The sequence below is a fragment of the Pongo abelii genome, chromosome 2, assembly GCF_028885655.2.
Source record: "Pongo abelii isolate AG06213 chromosome 2, NHGRI_mPonAbe1-v2.0_pri, whole genome shotgun sequence".
Classification (NCBI taxonomy): Eukaryota; Metazoa; Chordata; class Mammalia; order Primates; family Hominidae; genus Pongo; species Pongo abelii.
The window spans coordinates 197,191,546-197,209,010 of NC_085928.1; the positions used below are offsets into that span (position 1 = coordinate 197,191,546).

General features: G+C 44.9%; 1 protein-coding gene across 2 annotated transcripts; it reads left to right on the forward strand.

Moving 5' to 3' along the window:
* The first annotated feature begins 1,238 nt into the window (after positions 1-1,238).
* Positions 1,239-7,904, forward strand: RTP1 (receptor transporter protein 1). 2 transcript variants are annotated; one of them, XM_054553113.2, is made up of 3 exons: positions 1,239-1,468; positions 3,687-3,884; positions 5,636-7,903. In XM_054553113.2, the coding sequence occupies exons 2-3, from the start codon at positions 3,721-3,723 to the stop codon at positions 6,153-6,155; spliced, it is 684 nt and encodes a 227-aa protein (XP_054409088.1). In that variant the 5' UTR covers positions 1,239-1,468; positions 3,687-3,720; the 3' UTR covers positions 6,156-7,903. The 2 variants fall into 2 exon arrangements, with proteins under 2 accessions (XP_054409088.1, XP_002814442.4); XM_002814396.5 differs by lacking the exon at positions 1,239-1,468 and having other exon boundaries at positions 3,374-3,884; positions 5,636-7,904.
* Positions 7,905-17,465: the final 9,561 nt, after the last annotated feature.

Genomic DNA, 17,465 nt, shown 5'->3' on the forward strand with positions numbered 1-17,465 from the left:
TTATTGTAGCAACACCTGCAAAATACTTCTAGAGGATTTGTTCTGGGTAGCACTGTTTGTTATAAGCTCCTCTCAGCTTCACGTATTTTCTGGGAAGGTCCACAGACCCCATTCTCATTTTGGCCAGTAGCTCCCACCTGTGGCAGTTCCCATCATATCTGTGAGGTTAGTCAAACGAGTTTACTTATTTAGGTGTTGGTTGCCTTAATTCAGAGGTAAGAATACTGACTTGAAGGACTGAAAGTTTAATGAAGGGTCCTGAAGAACTTAAAAGTTTTTCCCAATGCCAGCCAGGTGAGATGGCTCATGCCTGTGATCTTAGCACTTTGGGAGGCGGAGGCAGGAGGTTTGCTTAAGCCCAGGAGTTTGAGACCAGCCTGGGCAACACAGCAAGACCCCGTCTCTACATAAAAAATGGGTTTTCCAATGTTAATGTTCAGTGGCTTGATATATTTAATTTCTGTCCTTCTTGCTGTGTTCAGTACAAATCTAGTAGAGGCACCTCCCCAGAGATCGTCAACTATATAGCAGGTCCCAGGAGACAGAGTCTGGCTCCAGGCATTACCTGCCATGCCTCTTTAGAAGCTTCCCTCTTCCAACCAGTGGCCTCCATCCTACCTCCTGCCCTCCCAGGATTCAGTTTTCTAAGTATAAAGCTGTTTGAAACCATATATGACTAAAGTTAGAGGGGACCTTACCTTTGTCATCTACCCTAATTATTCATTGAACAGACGGACAAACTGAGGCCAAGGGAAATTAGTGACTTGCCCAAGGTCACAATGTTAGCCAGGAGCAGAGCTGGGCTATGTGTCTCCTGACTCCCAGTTCAGTGCTCTCTCCATTGAGCCAAGATGCCTGGCATTAAATGATTGAGGCTTTACAGTGTTGCTGTGCCTAGAGATGACTTTCTGTACCATATTTTCTTTGGTAAGATTTCAAGCTAAATATCTCTCTCAGCTCTAAAATATTTACACCGAGTATCAGGGGCCTGTGGACACCATTGCTTCATTAAGTTTGGCAGCAGAGGCAGCATCCCCAGCAGTAGCAGGGAGCCTGGTGGGTCAAGTACAACTCACTCCTCTTCTGGGGAGATGTGGCCTCACTGTGGGGGGGCCCAGTGAACCATTTGCTGAAATGATATAAACTTCATTTGCAATTCTTCGGGTCTGTAATGGCCATGTAAATGATGAAACACACATTTAGTTAGCAGATGTTATGTTCTAGATTCCATGCGGAGCATCACAATGGTCAAAGCTGGGGCTTTGTAGACAGTCATATAGGTTCAAGTCCCAGTTCAACTAGTTATTAGCTGTTAAATCTTGCGCAAGTTATCTAACCTCTAGACTTTAGCTTACGTATCTGTAAAATGGAGCTGCTGCTGATATTACCTACCTGTCAAGATTGTTACTGACTGAAATAAGTTAATATTTATAAACCACCAGAACAATGCTTTCTAAGCACTTACCAGGTAAGTGCTATATAGTGATTGCTATATAGTAAGTGCTGTATAGTGATTGCTGTTACTATGCAAATTAAAAATATATTCACATAAAACATTAACATGTATTTTTGCTAGGATGAAAAGATACAGATTACATATATTAGAATTGCTACCTATGAGGCTATATGGAATTTTTTTTTTTTTAAAGCGGCCAGGCACGGTGACTCATGTCTGTAATCCCAGCACTTTGGGATGCCAAGGCAGGCAGATCACCTGAGGTCAGGAGTTTGAGACCAGTCTGGCCAACATGGTGAAATCCCATCTCTACTGAAAATACAAAATCAGACAGGTGTGGTGACACATGCCTGTAATCCCAGTTACTTGGGAGGTTGAGGCAAGAGAATCACTTGAACCCGGGAGGTGGAGGTTGCCATGAGTCGAGATTGTGCCATTGCACTCCAGCCTGGGCAACAGAGCGAGACTCTGTCTCAACAACAACAACAACAACAAAACAACCAGGCAAGCCATTCTAAAGCCACTCACTGCTTTTAATCACAGCAGATACTGTTTTGTTATTATCCCACTGAGAAGATGAATAAACTGAGGTTAAAACAGTGTAAATCAAGGCATCAAACATTCATGAAGCAGCAGGAGAAGCACTTGGAAGATGGTTTCTGGTATCAGATGGGTGATTTTTAGGTCCTTCTTTTTCATCACTAAACTTCAAGATCTGCTGGCTGTCCAAAATTCATACTGTTTGAAGAGCCTGCTCAGATTCTGCTAGCCACACCAAGCTTTTGGAGAGAGTGGAGTCAAGATATGTGTTTTCCAATTGTAGGAAGTGTTGTCTCTAATGCTTGCAATGAGCTTCGTCAACAAGTTTTATACAAATAGATGGCAAGAGTGTAATGTGAGAAACTGAAATAAAACCAAAATGTCCTAAAAGACAGGATGGGCTAAATAAATTATGCCTATCCATATAACAGAATATAGGTAGCCTATAATGTACTACTACGGAACATGACCTAGAAAAATATTCATGATATATTATTTTCTTAAAATGTCACAAATTGGTATATAGAATATATGTGGTGTGCAGAATGTGTGTGTATACACACACATATACACATGTACATGTACAGAAAAATGGTAAGCGGGATGTACATATCATAATGTTAACAGTAGTCATCTCGGGTGGGGTATTATGGAAGAGTCTTTTCTTTCATCTATATTTTGTATTTTTTCTAGAATAAACCCATATGATTTTTTAAAAGGAAAAATAATTTATTAAACATAGCAGCAGAGGCATGTATAGTAAAGGCTGTTTTGCCTGTGGGTGGTGCTCCTCTTCTGCACTTCTATAATCAGCTTGGAAATAATCTTGTCTGCTCCTGCCTGGCTGATGCAATGCTCCTACCTTTGTGCACAGGTGACTGTTCTTGCACAAGGCCATTGCAGCATGGATCTTATTGCACAGTTATTCAGTACACAGTCAGCTACAAGCACTGACATAGAGCTTGGCACATGTCTGCAAACCCTACGCACATGCTCGGATATGTTTGAAATGAATGAATTAACGAACTGGTCTGGGGTCAACAGCTTGAATTTATTTGTATACAGGCTCTGCCATTTATAGGCTGGGTGAGTCCCAGGCTCCTGATCTGTACTGCAGCAATAGTAATCATAACTTAAGAGACCTCCAATTGTGTTTTGAAAATGGCAAAGTGCTGGTCACAAGATGGCTGGAGAAGCCGAGAGAGAGTTTATTATTATTGCTCCATCTACTAACAAATTTACATCTCCCCATCCCTCATTTCTCCTTGGCTGCCTAAGGCATCATGGTTACCATAGCAGCCAGATGCTGATGATGCCTCCAGGGGGCAGCAAGGTGAAACTGAGCCAGTTCCCAAGTCCTCACCTCCCCATACTCTTTCCAGGCCAGGGTGAGATGGTCTGAAGCTCAATCTCTGGTCAGGTCCCCCACTCTGTCTTGGATCATTTAGACCCACAAACTCTGCCTCTGCAGTCTCAGTTCAGGGCCTTGAAACACCTCTTCAGAGACTCCCTCCTCCCCAAGCTCTGTCTTCTGGCGCCCTGCCTGGTTGCCGTGGAAACAGGTTCCACTGCGGACAAAGGAGGGAGCTGGGTCCTGCTTCCTCCTGGTCTTGTCGATGAGGATTTTTAGACCGTGGAGACTGCGCTGCCCTGCCCTGCACCTACCCTCACTCTCCGTGTTCTCACTAAGGTGGAAATTGCCTTCCCTCACTACTGACGAGAGCATGTGTAAAAGTGTGACCACAGACGAGTGGAAGAAAGTCTTCTATGAGAAGATGGAGGAGGCAAAGCCGGCTGACAGCTGGGACCTCATCATAGACCCCAACCTCAAGCACAATGTGCTGAGCCCTGGTTGGAAGCAGTACCTGGAGTTGCATGCTTCAGGCAGGTGAGTAGCCCAGGAAGGTGGATTCCTGCAGGCCGCCTCTAGGTCCCTAGCTCTGGGGCACCTTCCAAGGAGAGGAAGATTACGTAGAACCCAAGTGTTTAGCTTCAATCTCACTATTAGGCTGGCGTAGACTGGAAGTCAGAGAAAGAGTCCCTAACTGGGAACTAAGACACTTGAGTTGGATTTCAGCTCTTCTACTCTCTGAGTCACAATTTTTCCATCTGGAAAATAAAGACATAGAATATACGTATGAGCCCTACACACTGACATTTTACATATTTTCTATTTTAACAATCTCTTAAAAAGTTGTTTAAAACCAGAGAAGAAGGGTTTGAGGCCCCCTGGGGGTCGAGACGTCTGTGCTCTGGTCCTGGGACCAGTTTAAATCTATTTAACTCAACTTAATTTCACTTAAAATATTGAATACATGAGATGTGCCAGAAACTGGCTCTACCACTGGCTCCATGGCTCTTGAGGAACTCGATTTTCTTTTTGGACCTGGCTTTCTCCTTTTGTACAGTGAGAGGTTAGCCTGTGGTCGACAGAGCAGCAGGATCGGCATCACCTGGAATTTGTTAGGAAAGCAGAATCTTGGGCCCCTTTTAGACCTGAATCAGAATCTGATTTCAAGAAGAGTTCTAGCTGATTAGTATGTAAAAACTATCTGAGATGAATTTCTAGCACTCTTGTTCATGGGTCCAGAGTGTAGGGGCTTACCTTTGAGACGTAAGATGGGGAGGCTGAGTGGTGCAGCCTGGAAGTCAGAAGCAAGGCCTTCCTGCCTGCCCTGGTTCAGCCAATTCACTTCAATTCAGGAAACATTACTGGGCACCTGTTTTGTGCTGGGTGCCGGCTCTGCCTCTAGCTGTGTGTACATGGATGCCTCTCTCACTCTCTTTGTCTCAGCATAAAACAAAAGATTAATTAGCTGATTTCCAGGTCCCTCTAGTTATGACATTTTTCAATCCAGGTTTTGTAGTCTGGTTCCTGAGAGGAGGAAACAGTCCCCAAAAGATGTGAGTGAACAAGAAGAGAATGAAAATGTGAAGCTCCTAAACCGGCTGACAGGAGGGGTTTCAAGGGCTGGACACTTACAGGCAGGACTCAGGAGCTTCTTGAAGACCTGGAAGGCTGTGGGGGCTGAGTGGGGAGGGCTTGTGGCTGCCCCAGACCTGGCTGGGGACCTGTAATCCCCAGCTGGCCCCAGTCAGGCCTGGGAGACTACAGGCCTTGGGGATCTGGGCACAGACTGCCTCCACCTCCAGGCCTTGTGATGCATTAACTCTGACACTGGCCTGGACGCTGATAGCTAGTAATGGTGTCATTTTCTCCTGATTTGGATCTAGCCTGTTCACAGTGAGTGTTAACAGATAGAACTGTGCAGATGGATTATGTGTTTCTTATCTGGTGTGAGAAGGAAGGACTCACCTCGTGCACCACGCGCATTTTGCAGGTGAGGAATAAGAATGACGCCCAGCGCTGGGGTGGTGGGAGTTAGGCCTCTGGAAAGCACTGAGGAGGTAGAGCACTGCTGGATGCCAGGTGACATCCTGAGGAACCTGCTGTAGTCCTAGGCGCACTCGCGAGGCTGAGTGGCTTCCTGGGGAAAGCTAATGAACCCACGGCGCCGGCAACACACTTCCTCCACCTCCAGGCTCTGCTTAGCCCCCACGTGCCCTCACGCCATTCCTAGGGCTGTTTCCACCACCTCTGCCCGTCTTCTATTCCTCCCTCTCCTCCCGTCTCCGCAGGTTCCACTGCTCCTGGTGCTGGCACACCTGGCAGTCGCCCTACGTGGTCATCCTTTTCCACATGTTCCTGGACCGCGCCCAGCGGGCGGGCTCGGTGCGCATGCGCGTCTTCAAGCAGCTGTGCTATGAGTGTGGCACCGCGCGGCTGGACGAGTCCAGCATGCTGGAGGAGAACATCGAGGGCCTGGTGGACAACCTCATCACCAGCCTGCGCGAGCAGTGCTACGGCGAGCGTGGTGGCCAGTACCGCATCCACGTGGCCAGCCGCCAGGACAACCGGCGGCACCGCGGAGAGTTCTGCGAGGCCTGCCAGGAGGGCATCGTGCACTGGAAGCCCAGCGAGAAGCTGCTGGAGGAGGAGGCGACCACCTACACCTTCTCCCGGGCGCCCAGCCCCACCAAGTCGCAGGACGAGACGGGCTCAGGCTGGAACTTCTGCTCGATCCCCTGGTGCTTGTTTTGGGCCACGGTCCTGCTGCTGATCATCTACCTGCAGTTCTCCTTCCGTAGCTCCGTATAAGATTCCGTGGTTGGGCCCAGAGCCTGTCGAGGGTGCCAGTTAGCTGATGGCAGGGCAGAGGAGAGACGTGGGTTGAGAATAGTGTCAACTTCTAGCGCTGGTGATGCCACTGACTCAGTGGGGATCTTGGACAAATTGTACAGTTTTTCCATCTATAAAACTTAGGGTTTGGGCAAGATCATTGGTTTATCATAGTGAAACCCAGGACCCCAAAGTTCTGCGTAGGTGCCTCAGAGACTTTTGGATTTGGCAAGTAGGCTAAGCTAGTGGGTGTCTCCAACTCCTGGTCTAAACACCCATCCTCCAACTCCTACCTCCTCCTCTTGCTTCGATCAGAACAGCTTTACTTTAGATGGGGTTCCATTTAAGATTTTTGTACCAAAAAAAAAAAAAAGTTTAGCTACTTTTAAAAAGTTTGAAAATTAGAGGACTGGGTGATCTCAAAAGGGCTTTCCACAGTAATGAGCTCGACCTTGCTCTTATTAGTCCCTCACCCCTGCCCCTCTTGATCTCCCACTTTCTCTAGCTGCAGCCTTAAATTAGCTTCTTTGCCCAGCCTGTGAGTCTCATCCGTGATTCTGCCTTCACACATGCAGCAGAGGTTTCCCTTGAAGTGCGAGAAGTGGGAGATCAGGCTGTTCCTTTGCTGCCAGGTACACAGGGTCTCTTGCTTTTGTTCTTCAGATTCCAGCTTCTTTCCACTCCGGGCAGATTCTGGGGTCTGCCTGCCTGAAAGATGGTGGTTGGGGTGGGGTCTCATAGAGGTAGGCTTCTCACCCACTGCGTATGAACTGGCAGAGAATTTAGGGGAGGTTTAGAAGACAGAGTCTTAGAAGCAAAGCACAAAATCTCTGAGAAGCATTATAATGGAGGGTCTTCAGAGTTCAGGGACCAAGTCTAGCAGATTCTCAGCAGTGCTGATGGCCAGAATTCAGCAGCAGGGGCCTGGCCTCCTGGGTTCTTTGCTGAAATTATAGTTGAATGGCTTTCTCACATTGGCCAAGCACGAGGCCTCTTGCCAAAGATCAGCTGTCCCCTAAAGCCGCAGGGATGGGGTATCTTCAGCAAGAGAGAGGGCGTTAAAGATGTAAAATTCTTTGTCCATGGGGAAGTACACAGATATGTGGGAGAACCTTACAAGGCTCTAAAATGAGATGTGATATGGCTTGAAATGGGAGGACAGACTTTCTGACAGTGGGGGGTCTGGAATGGAATTGGTGGGGATAGGCAGCAAGCTGCACTTTTGAGGGGCCTCATTTACCCCACCTCTGTTAAAAACTTGACTACTCTCCTCTTTAATAGAAAGTCACCATCATCTGTAGTGATGGAGGAAGGGGGTCACTTATATAAAGATGGGACACTTTAATAAAGACAGGATATCTTCCGTAAGGCTTAGTAGTCATTAATGTGTGTTTGAGATTCCCCCACTGTCCCAGATCTGTAATGAGTTATTGGTCCCCTCCATCCCGCCACCCTGTCTCCCCTTTTCTCCTTTCTGCCCCCAGACCCCACTGCCACATGAGGCTCTATCTAGCTCCAGTTTTGGGCCAATCTTGTCCACAGTCAGGAGGGATGGAAGTCAGTCATTCAGGGGATCAGCATAAGGTCAGTTTTACTCCTATCCTGGCTTGAATTCAAGTAAGCAGCGATGGCTTCCTTTACTTCATTCACAGAGTATTTATTTCTTCCTCTAGTCCGCATATTCTGAACACCTGCTATCTAGCAAGTCCTGATTTACTTGCTAGACAGTAGGTGTTCAGAATATGCAGACTAGAGGAAGAAATGAATACTGTGGGTGCAGCGGAATATAGGGGGTGCTCTCTGGTTTCTCAGACATCTCTGCTTGCTACAGAAGTTTTCAGCCCCGGCTGTACTTCAGAAATTCTGGGGAGATTTTAAAGAAATATAAGTACTTAGCCTCTACCCCAGACCAATGGGATCAAAATTTGGGGGAAGTGGGACCTGAGCATCTGAATTAGAATAAAACACCCAGGTGATTGACCTGTACTGCCTGGTGTAGTGCCTTCTAACTGAGGGATAGACTTCCTTTTGCATCTAGTTTTATGAAAAATGAGCCCTGAGATCTTCCTTGATGATTTGCCCTGGATTCTTTAGGACTGGGGCTCAGCTTCCCTTTCTCTAGCTGCCGTACTCACTCCCTAGCCTGTGCTCTGGGGATTTCACCACCCCTCACACTCCCTTGCTCCTGCAGGTTTGCTGCTACAATGGCTGTGTTCTGCTCTGAGAGTCTTTGTCACTGAGCTCTGCCACCCTTGCTGGGACATTATTAAAACTTGTTATAATTACTCACCCCTGCTAGGATGTAAGTTCCAAAAAGCATACACTCCATGGATTTCATTCACCTCTATTGAATGCATAACAAATGTTCAATAAAAATGTATTAAACGAATAAATGAACCAATAAGCTGAGCCACCTCCAGCCAGATCCTCACCTCTCTAGCATATTATGCTTGTGACAATATTCAGTGTCTCCTTCTCACTTCACCACTCATTCTTTCTAGGTCTTGAACTTATATATCCCAGAGCAAATCAGTTTAAATTAAGGTACTTGAAGTAGGAACGAGCTTTGTTTTTATTTTTGTTTTGTTTTAAGATGATAGCATGGGGTCATGTGAAGGGCCCTGAACCCTGCATTGGGAGCTGTGGGTCCTCATTTGACTTTAGTTGGGTTCTGCTGGGACTGTAGGGGGGTCATTATTCTCTCTGGGTCTCTGGGTCTTAGATGCTCTTACGATATGAAGCATTCTGAAGTCTGTCTTTGTGCCACCCTGTATTAGCCCATATAAAGCATTTTTACACACTTTCCAATGACAAGTTCTCCAGCCTGTATTTGAGCACCCCCAGTGACAGGAGATTATTACCACACAAGGCAGCTCATGCCATCTTTGGATAGTTCTGCCTTTTAAAGAAGACTTTTTCCTTTTAAGCCTCCCTCAAAAGGGTTTGAATTTTTTCACTTTCTGGTTCTAGTTCTCACAAGCCGGATCCCACAGGGGAGGATGTTTCCTGTTCCCCATACAGATCTTTTCTCAGCACTGCAGCCAGGGCTATCCTTTTAACCTAAGTCAGATCCTGCCATTCTTGTGCTCCCTTTTGTGTTCTGTAAAAGCCAAGTCCTGCAAGGCCAAACGTGATGTGGCTTCAGCCATGTTACTGACATCTTCTAGTACTCTTTGCCCTCATTTCTGTAGCTACCCTGGTTTCTTTGCTGTTCCCCAAATACATAGGCATGTACGTGCTTAGGGCCTTCTTCTACCTGTTCCCTCTGCCTGGAATGGTCTTTCCCAAGAAATTCACTTATCTTACTTTCTGACCTCCCTCAAGTGTTGGCTCAAGTCTCAACTCAGATGCTCTTCTCAGACCTTCTACTTCATGCTGTCACCTGTTTCCCCACCCCACCCTCTCGCTCCTGATTTGCCTTGCGCTTACCTTAGCCTATGTTTTCAGAAAGCAGAAGTGAAGGCAGAGGTTTATGTGGTAGTACTTGACTGGGGAGCATGACCTCAGAAAGCTGGAGTAAGACAGGGGGAGCACAGCAAAGCAGGAGGGAAATCCAATGGAAGGAGGCCTTGTCAAGTTGGCCATCTCCACTGGTGAAGGGTTGTTCAGTCCCACAGAACCATCTGAGAAGCCAGATGAAATGCATCTCCAGAAATAGGAACACTTTGACACTGTTGGTGGAACTGTAAACTAGTTCAACCATTGTGGAAGTCAGTGTGGCGATTCCTCAGGGATCTAGAACTAGAAATACCATTTGACCCAGCCATCCCATTACTGGGTATATACCCAAAGGATTATAAATCATGCCGCTATAAAGACACATGCACACGTATGTTTATTGCGGCACTATTCACAATAGCAAAGACTTGGAACCAACCAAAATGTCCAAGAAGGATAGACTGGATTAAGAAAATGTGGCACATATACACCATGGAATACTATGCAGCCATAAAAAATGATGAGTTCATGTCCTTTGTAGGGACATGGATGAAACTGGAAACCATCATTCTCAGCAAACTATCACAAGGACAAAAAACCAAACACCGCATGTTCTCACTCATAGGTGGGAATTGAACAATGAGAACACATGGACACAGGAAGGGGAACATCACACTCCAGGGACTGTTGTGGGGTGGGAGGAGGGGGGAGGGATAGCATTAGGAGATACACCTAATGCTAAATGACGAGTTAATGGGTGCAGCACACCAACATGGCACATGTATACATATGTAACAAACCTGCACATTGTGCACATGTACCCTAAAACTTAAAGTATAATAATAATAAAATAAAAAAACCCGGATATTTACATATATCCATATGTATATATATATATTCCCCCCCCCCAAAAAAAAAGAAATGCATCTCCAGATCACTTGGGGGTAAAGGGCTATCTATCCCCTGGCTCCTGTCTTCCAATAGCTGAAGGTTGCCCCATAGGATGTTAACTTCCCTCCACTCTGGGTTGTGGTACACTAACTGAATGAAAACATGAATGAGTAAGTGCTGAAAGGGTATCAGAAGACAAGGTTAGTGTCCTTGCTCTGACTTTCTCAAGGTACAAGTCCCAGTTTCTGACTTTTGCTGTCCTCTTCTGGTTGGGTTTCTTTCTGGGGGCCCAGCATCCACTCCACATCTTTTAAAAATAGCACTCTGACTTCCTTTTCCAGGAATTACCTGTCCCCCATGCAATATAACATGGTGGGATATCAAGGAACTCTGCACCTCCCCTCAACTCCCAAGCAAGGAGCACATGCCCTAAGAGAAATTGATTGGAATTTCAATGATGAGCAAAGTGATAAAAACACTAAAAATGGATGGAGCCTATCAATTCCAGTGGTGGCCCCCGACATGATTGTAAAATTGTTTCTGTTGTTTTTGCTATTCATGTCCCCTGCATGGCCAATTTTTTTTTTTTTTTTTTTTTTTTTTTTGAGATGGAGTCTAGCACTGTCGCCCAGGCTGGAGTGCAGTGGCACGATCTCGGCTCAGTGCAAGCTCCGCCTCCTGGATTCAAGCGATTCTCCTGCCTCAGCCTCCTGAGTAGCTGGGACTACAGGTGCCCGCCACCACGTGTGGCTAATTTTTTTGTATTTTTATTAGAGACGGGGTTTCACCGTGTTAGCCAGGATGGTCTCGACAGCATGGCCAAATTTTGTCGTTTGCTGAGACTTGTTCTCCACTCTTCTTTATGATTCTGCGAACTTTCCCCATAGCTTTTCAATACTTTCTCTTTTATGCTTAAATCAGCTGCCATCTCTGTGTGTTTCAACCAAAGGACTCTGACTGATATACCAGGACTTCTCCATTGGGTCAACTCTGATGATGAAAGCTCAGACCAGAGCTCCATCTGCCCTCTCCCTGGACCTTCAACTTCTCTGTTCTCTGTGCTGAAGCGCCTGCCTCAACCGCACACATTCCCCTCCAAGTCTTTCCTTTCCTTTTCTTTTCTTTTTCTATTTTTTTTTTTGAGATGGAGTTTCGCTCTTTCACCCAGGCTGGAGTGAAGTGGTGTGATCTTGGCTCACTGTAACCTCCGCCTCCCTGGTTCAAGCGATTCTCCTGCCTCAGCCTTCCAAGTAGCTGGGATTATAGGTGCCCGCCACCATGCCCAGCTAATTTTTGTGTTTTTAGTAGAGACGGGGTTTTCCCATGTTGGCCAGGCTGGTCTCAAACTCCTGACTTCGGGTGATTCACCTGCCTCAGCTGCTCAAAGTGCTAGGATTACAGGCATGAACCACCACGCCCAGCCAAATCCTGCCTTTTCTCCTTCCATTTACAATGAGATGTTTCAAGGACTGTTCATAGGCTGCCTCCATATTTACACTTCCAGTTAATTCTGCAGGCTAGAGTTCACCCCACAATGTTGCAGAAATTGTCCTCATCCAGCTCACAATCAGGCATCTTATGGCTACATACAATGAACACATTTAAACCTTATTTTTCTTGGCCTCTCACAGGAGTTCAACACTATTGACCAACTCCAAACACTCGCTTTACTTGGTTTCAGGGACACGCACCCTCCTGATTTACCTTCAGCTTTTCTGTCTCCTTCCTCTCTTCTTCACAGGTTTCTCTCCCTCTGCCTGCCTCCTGAATGTTGGTATTCTTTAGGCTCCAATTCCAAGTCTTAGTCTCTTTGATCGTCTCATATTTGTCCATGTCCTCTGGCTGATTGAATCAATTCTGAGTGTTCTTTAATATCTGTATGCTAATGACTCAAATATACATCTCAAGGCATAAATTTTCTTTTGGACTTCTTACATTTATGTTCTGGTTGACATCTCTGTTTGACTGTTTCACAGGCATTTCAAAGTTAACATGTCCTAACTGACTCTAAAATATGTTTTCCCTCTGGTGTTCCATAAAATTTTTTATTTTAACCGTTTTTAATTGTGCAATTCAGTGACATTAAGTACATTCACATTGCTGTGTAACCATCACTGCTGTTTATCTCCAGAAACTTTTCATCACCCCAAACTGAAACTATCAAATCATTTCACAGCCCCATGACAACCATCATTCAACTTTCTGTCTACGAGTTTGACTATTTTACCTGGTTTACTTTAATATATACAGAGTCATTTATTTTCTTCCCCTCATCTTTATTTCAAGCAACGACTTCATGTTTCCAGTGGCATAGTAGCCACAATATTTGTCCTTCTGTATCTGGCTTATTTCACTTAGTATAATATTTTCAAGGTACGTAATATTAAAGCATGTATCACAATTTCCTTCCTTTTTAAGGTTGAATTGTATTTCCTTGAATGTATATATGACATTTTGTTTATTTATTTTGTCTTAGTCCATTTTCTGTTCTTACAACAGAATACCCGAAACTGTGTAATTTATAAAGCAAAGAAATATATTTCTTACAGTTATGCAGGCTCAGGAGTCTAAGGATGAGGCGCTGCATCTAATGAGGGCCTTCTTGTTGGTGGGGACTCTTTATGGCATCACAAGGTGGCATCACAAGGTGGCATCACATGGCAAGGGGCTTAGCATGCTAATGTGCTCACTCAGGTCTTTCTTCTTTTTCTTATAAAGCCACCAGTTCTCCTCCCATGATAACTCATTAATCCATTAACCTATTAATCCATGAATGGATTACTCCATTTGCGAGGCAAAGCCTTCATGACCCGATCACCTTTTATAAGCCCCACCTTTCAATACTGCCACATTGGGGATGAAGTTTCGATATGAGTTTTTGAGAGGACACTCAAACCATAGCATTCTGTCCTAGCCCCTAAAAACTCATGTCCTTCCCACATACAGAGACATATATTCCATCTGCATAGCTCCAAAGTCTTAACTTGGTCCAGCAGCAAGTTAAAAGTTCAAAGTCCTAAGTCTTATATATAAGCCTGTGAAATCAAAACAAAATATCTACTTCTAATATACAATGGTGGGACAAGCATATGGTACACATTCCTATTCCAAAAGGGAGAAATAGAAAAGAAAGAGGGGGTAACAGGCTCTAAGCAACTCAGAAACCCAGGAAAGTAGACATTGGGTCTTAAGACTCCAGAATGATCTCCTTTGACTCCATTTCTGGCATCCCCTACACACTGGTATGGGGGTTGGGCCTGACAAGCCTTGGGCCCCTCTGCCTCTGAAGCTTGATTGGGGTCTGTCCACCCAGCTCTTCCAGGCTGGGGTCTTGGTGGAATTCCAGTCCCAGAGCTCCATGAGGCATTGCCCTACTGAAGACCTTCTGCAGCAGCTCTGACCCTACATTTCTGCTTGGCATTGTTCTAGTAGAGGCTCTCTGTGGTGGCTCTACTGTCATGACAAGTCTTTGTCTGTGCTGTCAGGTTATCAATGACATTTTCTGAAACTTAGATGAAGGCTTAATAAGCCTCCACAGCTCTTGCTTCTTGCAAGTCAGCAGAATTAGCACCATGTGGATGCTGCCAAGGTTTATGACTTACCCCACAGATCTGCAGCATGAGCCACACCTTGGCCTGCTTGAGTTCTTGCGGGGGTGGCGTCAGAGTACTGTGCCAGGGCACAGAGTCTGGAGGTGGTCTTGGGCAGTAAGCCCATAGAAAGTGCAGGGGCTTGCTCCCTGAAACCATTCTGCCCTCCTAGGCCTCTGGGTCTGTGATAAGAGGGGCAGCCTTGAAAATCTCTGAAATGCCTCTGAGGTCTTTCTTCCATTGTCTTGAGGAATAGCACCTGGCTCCCTTCTAGCCGTGCTAATCTCTTCAGCAAATGGCCTCTGGGCTACATCCTTGCTTTTTCACTTTTTACATGGCCGGGCTGATAAATTTTCAAATGTTTCCACTCTGCTTATCTTTTAATTATAAATTCTTCCAATTATTATTTTTGTTCCTCAGCCTCAGTGTAAGCTGCCAAAAGTAACCATGCAGCTGCTTGTTTTGCTTAGAAATTTATTCTGCCAGATACCTTAGCTCATCACTCCCAAGTTTGGCCTTCCACAGAGTTCTTGAGTGTGGACACAGTTCAGCCAAGTTCTTTGCAAATTTATAACAAAGATGGCTTTTATTCCAGTTTCAAATACTTTGTTCCTCAGTTCTATTTGAAACCTCATCAGAATGGCCTTTACTGTTCATATTTCCATCAGCACTCTGGTCATGACCACTTAACCAGTCTCTAAAGAGTTTCAAACTTTCCCTAGTCTTTTTGTCTTCTAAGCCTTCATCAGAATCTAGGCATTTCCTAGACTGCTCCTCCAAATTCTTTCAGCCTTTGCCCATTACCTGATTCTAAAGCCAATTCCACATTTTCAGGTATTCATTACAAGCAGCACCCCACTCCTTGGTACCAATTTTCTCTCTTAGTCTGTTTTCTGTTGCTTCTAACAGGATACCTAAAACTCCATTCATCCATTGAAAAACATTTGAATTGTTTCCACTTTTGCCTATTGTGAATAATGCTTCTACAAACATTAGTGGACAATGATTCATCTGTTTGAATTCTTGCTTTCAATTCTTTAGGTAATTTTGTTGTTGTTCAAAATGGGGCATTTGGAGTACAGCCACCTCTTCCAGTCTTTTCAGGCTGGCTTTGTGCCAGAGAAGCCCTTCACTAATTAGCTGGGCGTGCCCTGTACCTAGGGATCAGCTAGAGGTGAAAGCTTAAAGTCTTTTCAGTTCTTTTATGAGCATGCATCTTGCCTGGGCCTATGGCTTTTTCATTTTCCTAGTATACAGGCCTGCTTTTGAATGTCTTCATTTCCCAGAGTCTCACTCCAGCTTCTCCTCTGGGTCTTAGATGATCTATTGTGTAGCTCCACCTGTAAGGTCTCGCCACAGGTGTCTGTGGATCTGTAGTTTCCTTGAAGCTTTTTAAAGCAGACTCCCATGCCTGCGACCCTAGGTTAAAGAGGGAGATTAGCCCTCCAGGCAGCCCCACAAAGATGTTAAAACATTGCAAATAAGGTCTGATCTGCTCCTTCTGTTCTGAGGGAGGATATTGGGCATGGGCTGCTGCATCTCCCTGTGCCACACCAGGGAAAGGGTGGGTCTAGGGTGAATAAAAACACCATGAATTTCGTGATGTTTTGAATGAATGTGGCTTTTTCTTGACTGAGCATTCACTTCTTTGCTGTGGACCTTTTACCATTTTCCAACACTCCTATAAAGTTAATTTCATCGAGTTTCTGGTTGTTTTAATGTTTCTATGAGGGGAACATGGGTTTGGATCTGCCTCGTCTGCCATTTCACTGCAACACACTCAACTGTTCTCCCTGTTCTTGTCTTCCTACAACCCGGCCTCCACACAGGGCCATAATGATACCTCACACATGCTGTTCCATCTGTTCCTCTTTTCTCTTTGCCAGGCTAATTCCAACTCATTCCGTTTCCAGCCTACACTCTTTCCTCTTCATTTTATCCATTCAAGAATAGAATAGATGATCCTGCTAAGAACACGTATATTTTCCTCTGCTTTCCATTTCATAGGGTCCCCTTCCAACTGCAAGACTTTATGATTCTCAAAGTCTACTTAGGGAAGCAAGTATTTACAGAGTCATGGGATGTTAGAGTTGGAAGAACCATTAAAGGCTCAATCACTTCATTTCAAAAATGACAAAATGTGATGAGAGTGTGGGAGTAACTAACCCCAGGGCCTACTGTCAGGTGATGGTAGAGCAAAGCATCCAAGTCTCACCTAGTTTTAGTCCAGAACTGTTTCCCAAGACTCTTCCTGATCTGCTAGGAAGATGTTTCAATCTAAGGAGGCCTCACCTGCCTCTCTTATTGCCTGTTATACTTGTTGCAGATGGGGAATTCTGGGTTTGCTCATGGGCTTTGCTTCTGTCTCAGCAAAGATTTCTCTGTGATGATTCTTTCTTTGCACACATTGCCACATGCCACATAATGAACTTGTTAGATGTATCTTATGTGTTATAAATAAACTCCTCAGGGAAATTCCTGGATCCTGGGCCTCTCCCCCTGGAGCTTTTGTTTGCTTGTCTTGATGTTCAAGCCAGGAAGAGAACTACAAGCACTGAATTATAGTTCCAGAGGCTGAAATTCTTGGTGTAGGGTTGGGAAAAATTGTTGCCTTTATTGCTTTCCTCATGCCCATCTGGACAGAGGACCAGCTCAATGGGAGGATTCCTCCTGGGGGTCAGGAGCCCTGAGAACTGAGAGGACTGCCAAGTAAGGAATATGTCCGACATAGTAAGTCCATAGACTATCAGAGCTTTAAGACAATTTAGAGATGCTTTGAGCTAGGGCCCTTGTTTTGCAGATGAGAAACTGAATCCCAGAGAAATTAGGAAATTTGTCCAGCATTGTATATCATGGGGTAAGAGAAGATCATGAAATTTGGGGTCAGCAAACGCTTGAATGCTGGTTTTGCTACTTACCAGCTCTGTAACCTTAAGCAAGCCTCATTTTCCTCTTCATCAAAATGGAAATAATCCTATCTGCCTTGGAGGGCTATTGCCAGGAATAAAGAATACCCTGTCTGTGATAATGCCTGCTATAGGGCATATGCTCACTGAATGCTCATGCTCTTCTTTCATCCTCTTTCCCTTTTAATTTGCAGCTTCCTCTTTGAGTCCTGAAAGGCTCTTTTTTCTCTGTTATTTCAGTTAAGCTTGGTTGGTAAATACTTGAAAAAAAAAAAAAAAAGACAAGGGTTAACTTTGCAGCTTTGAAATGGTTTATTTATTAACTGTAGAGTTATTTATTTTCTTCCCTCATATTTATTTCAAAGCAATGATTTCATTTTTCCAGAAGCACGATGGCTACTCTTCATTCTTCAAAGATAGCTGTTTAAAAAAATCTCTTTAAACAGAAAACACCAGTAATTTTC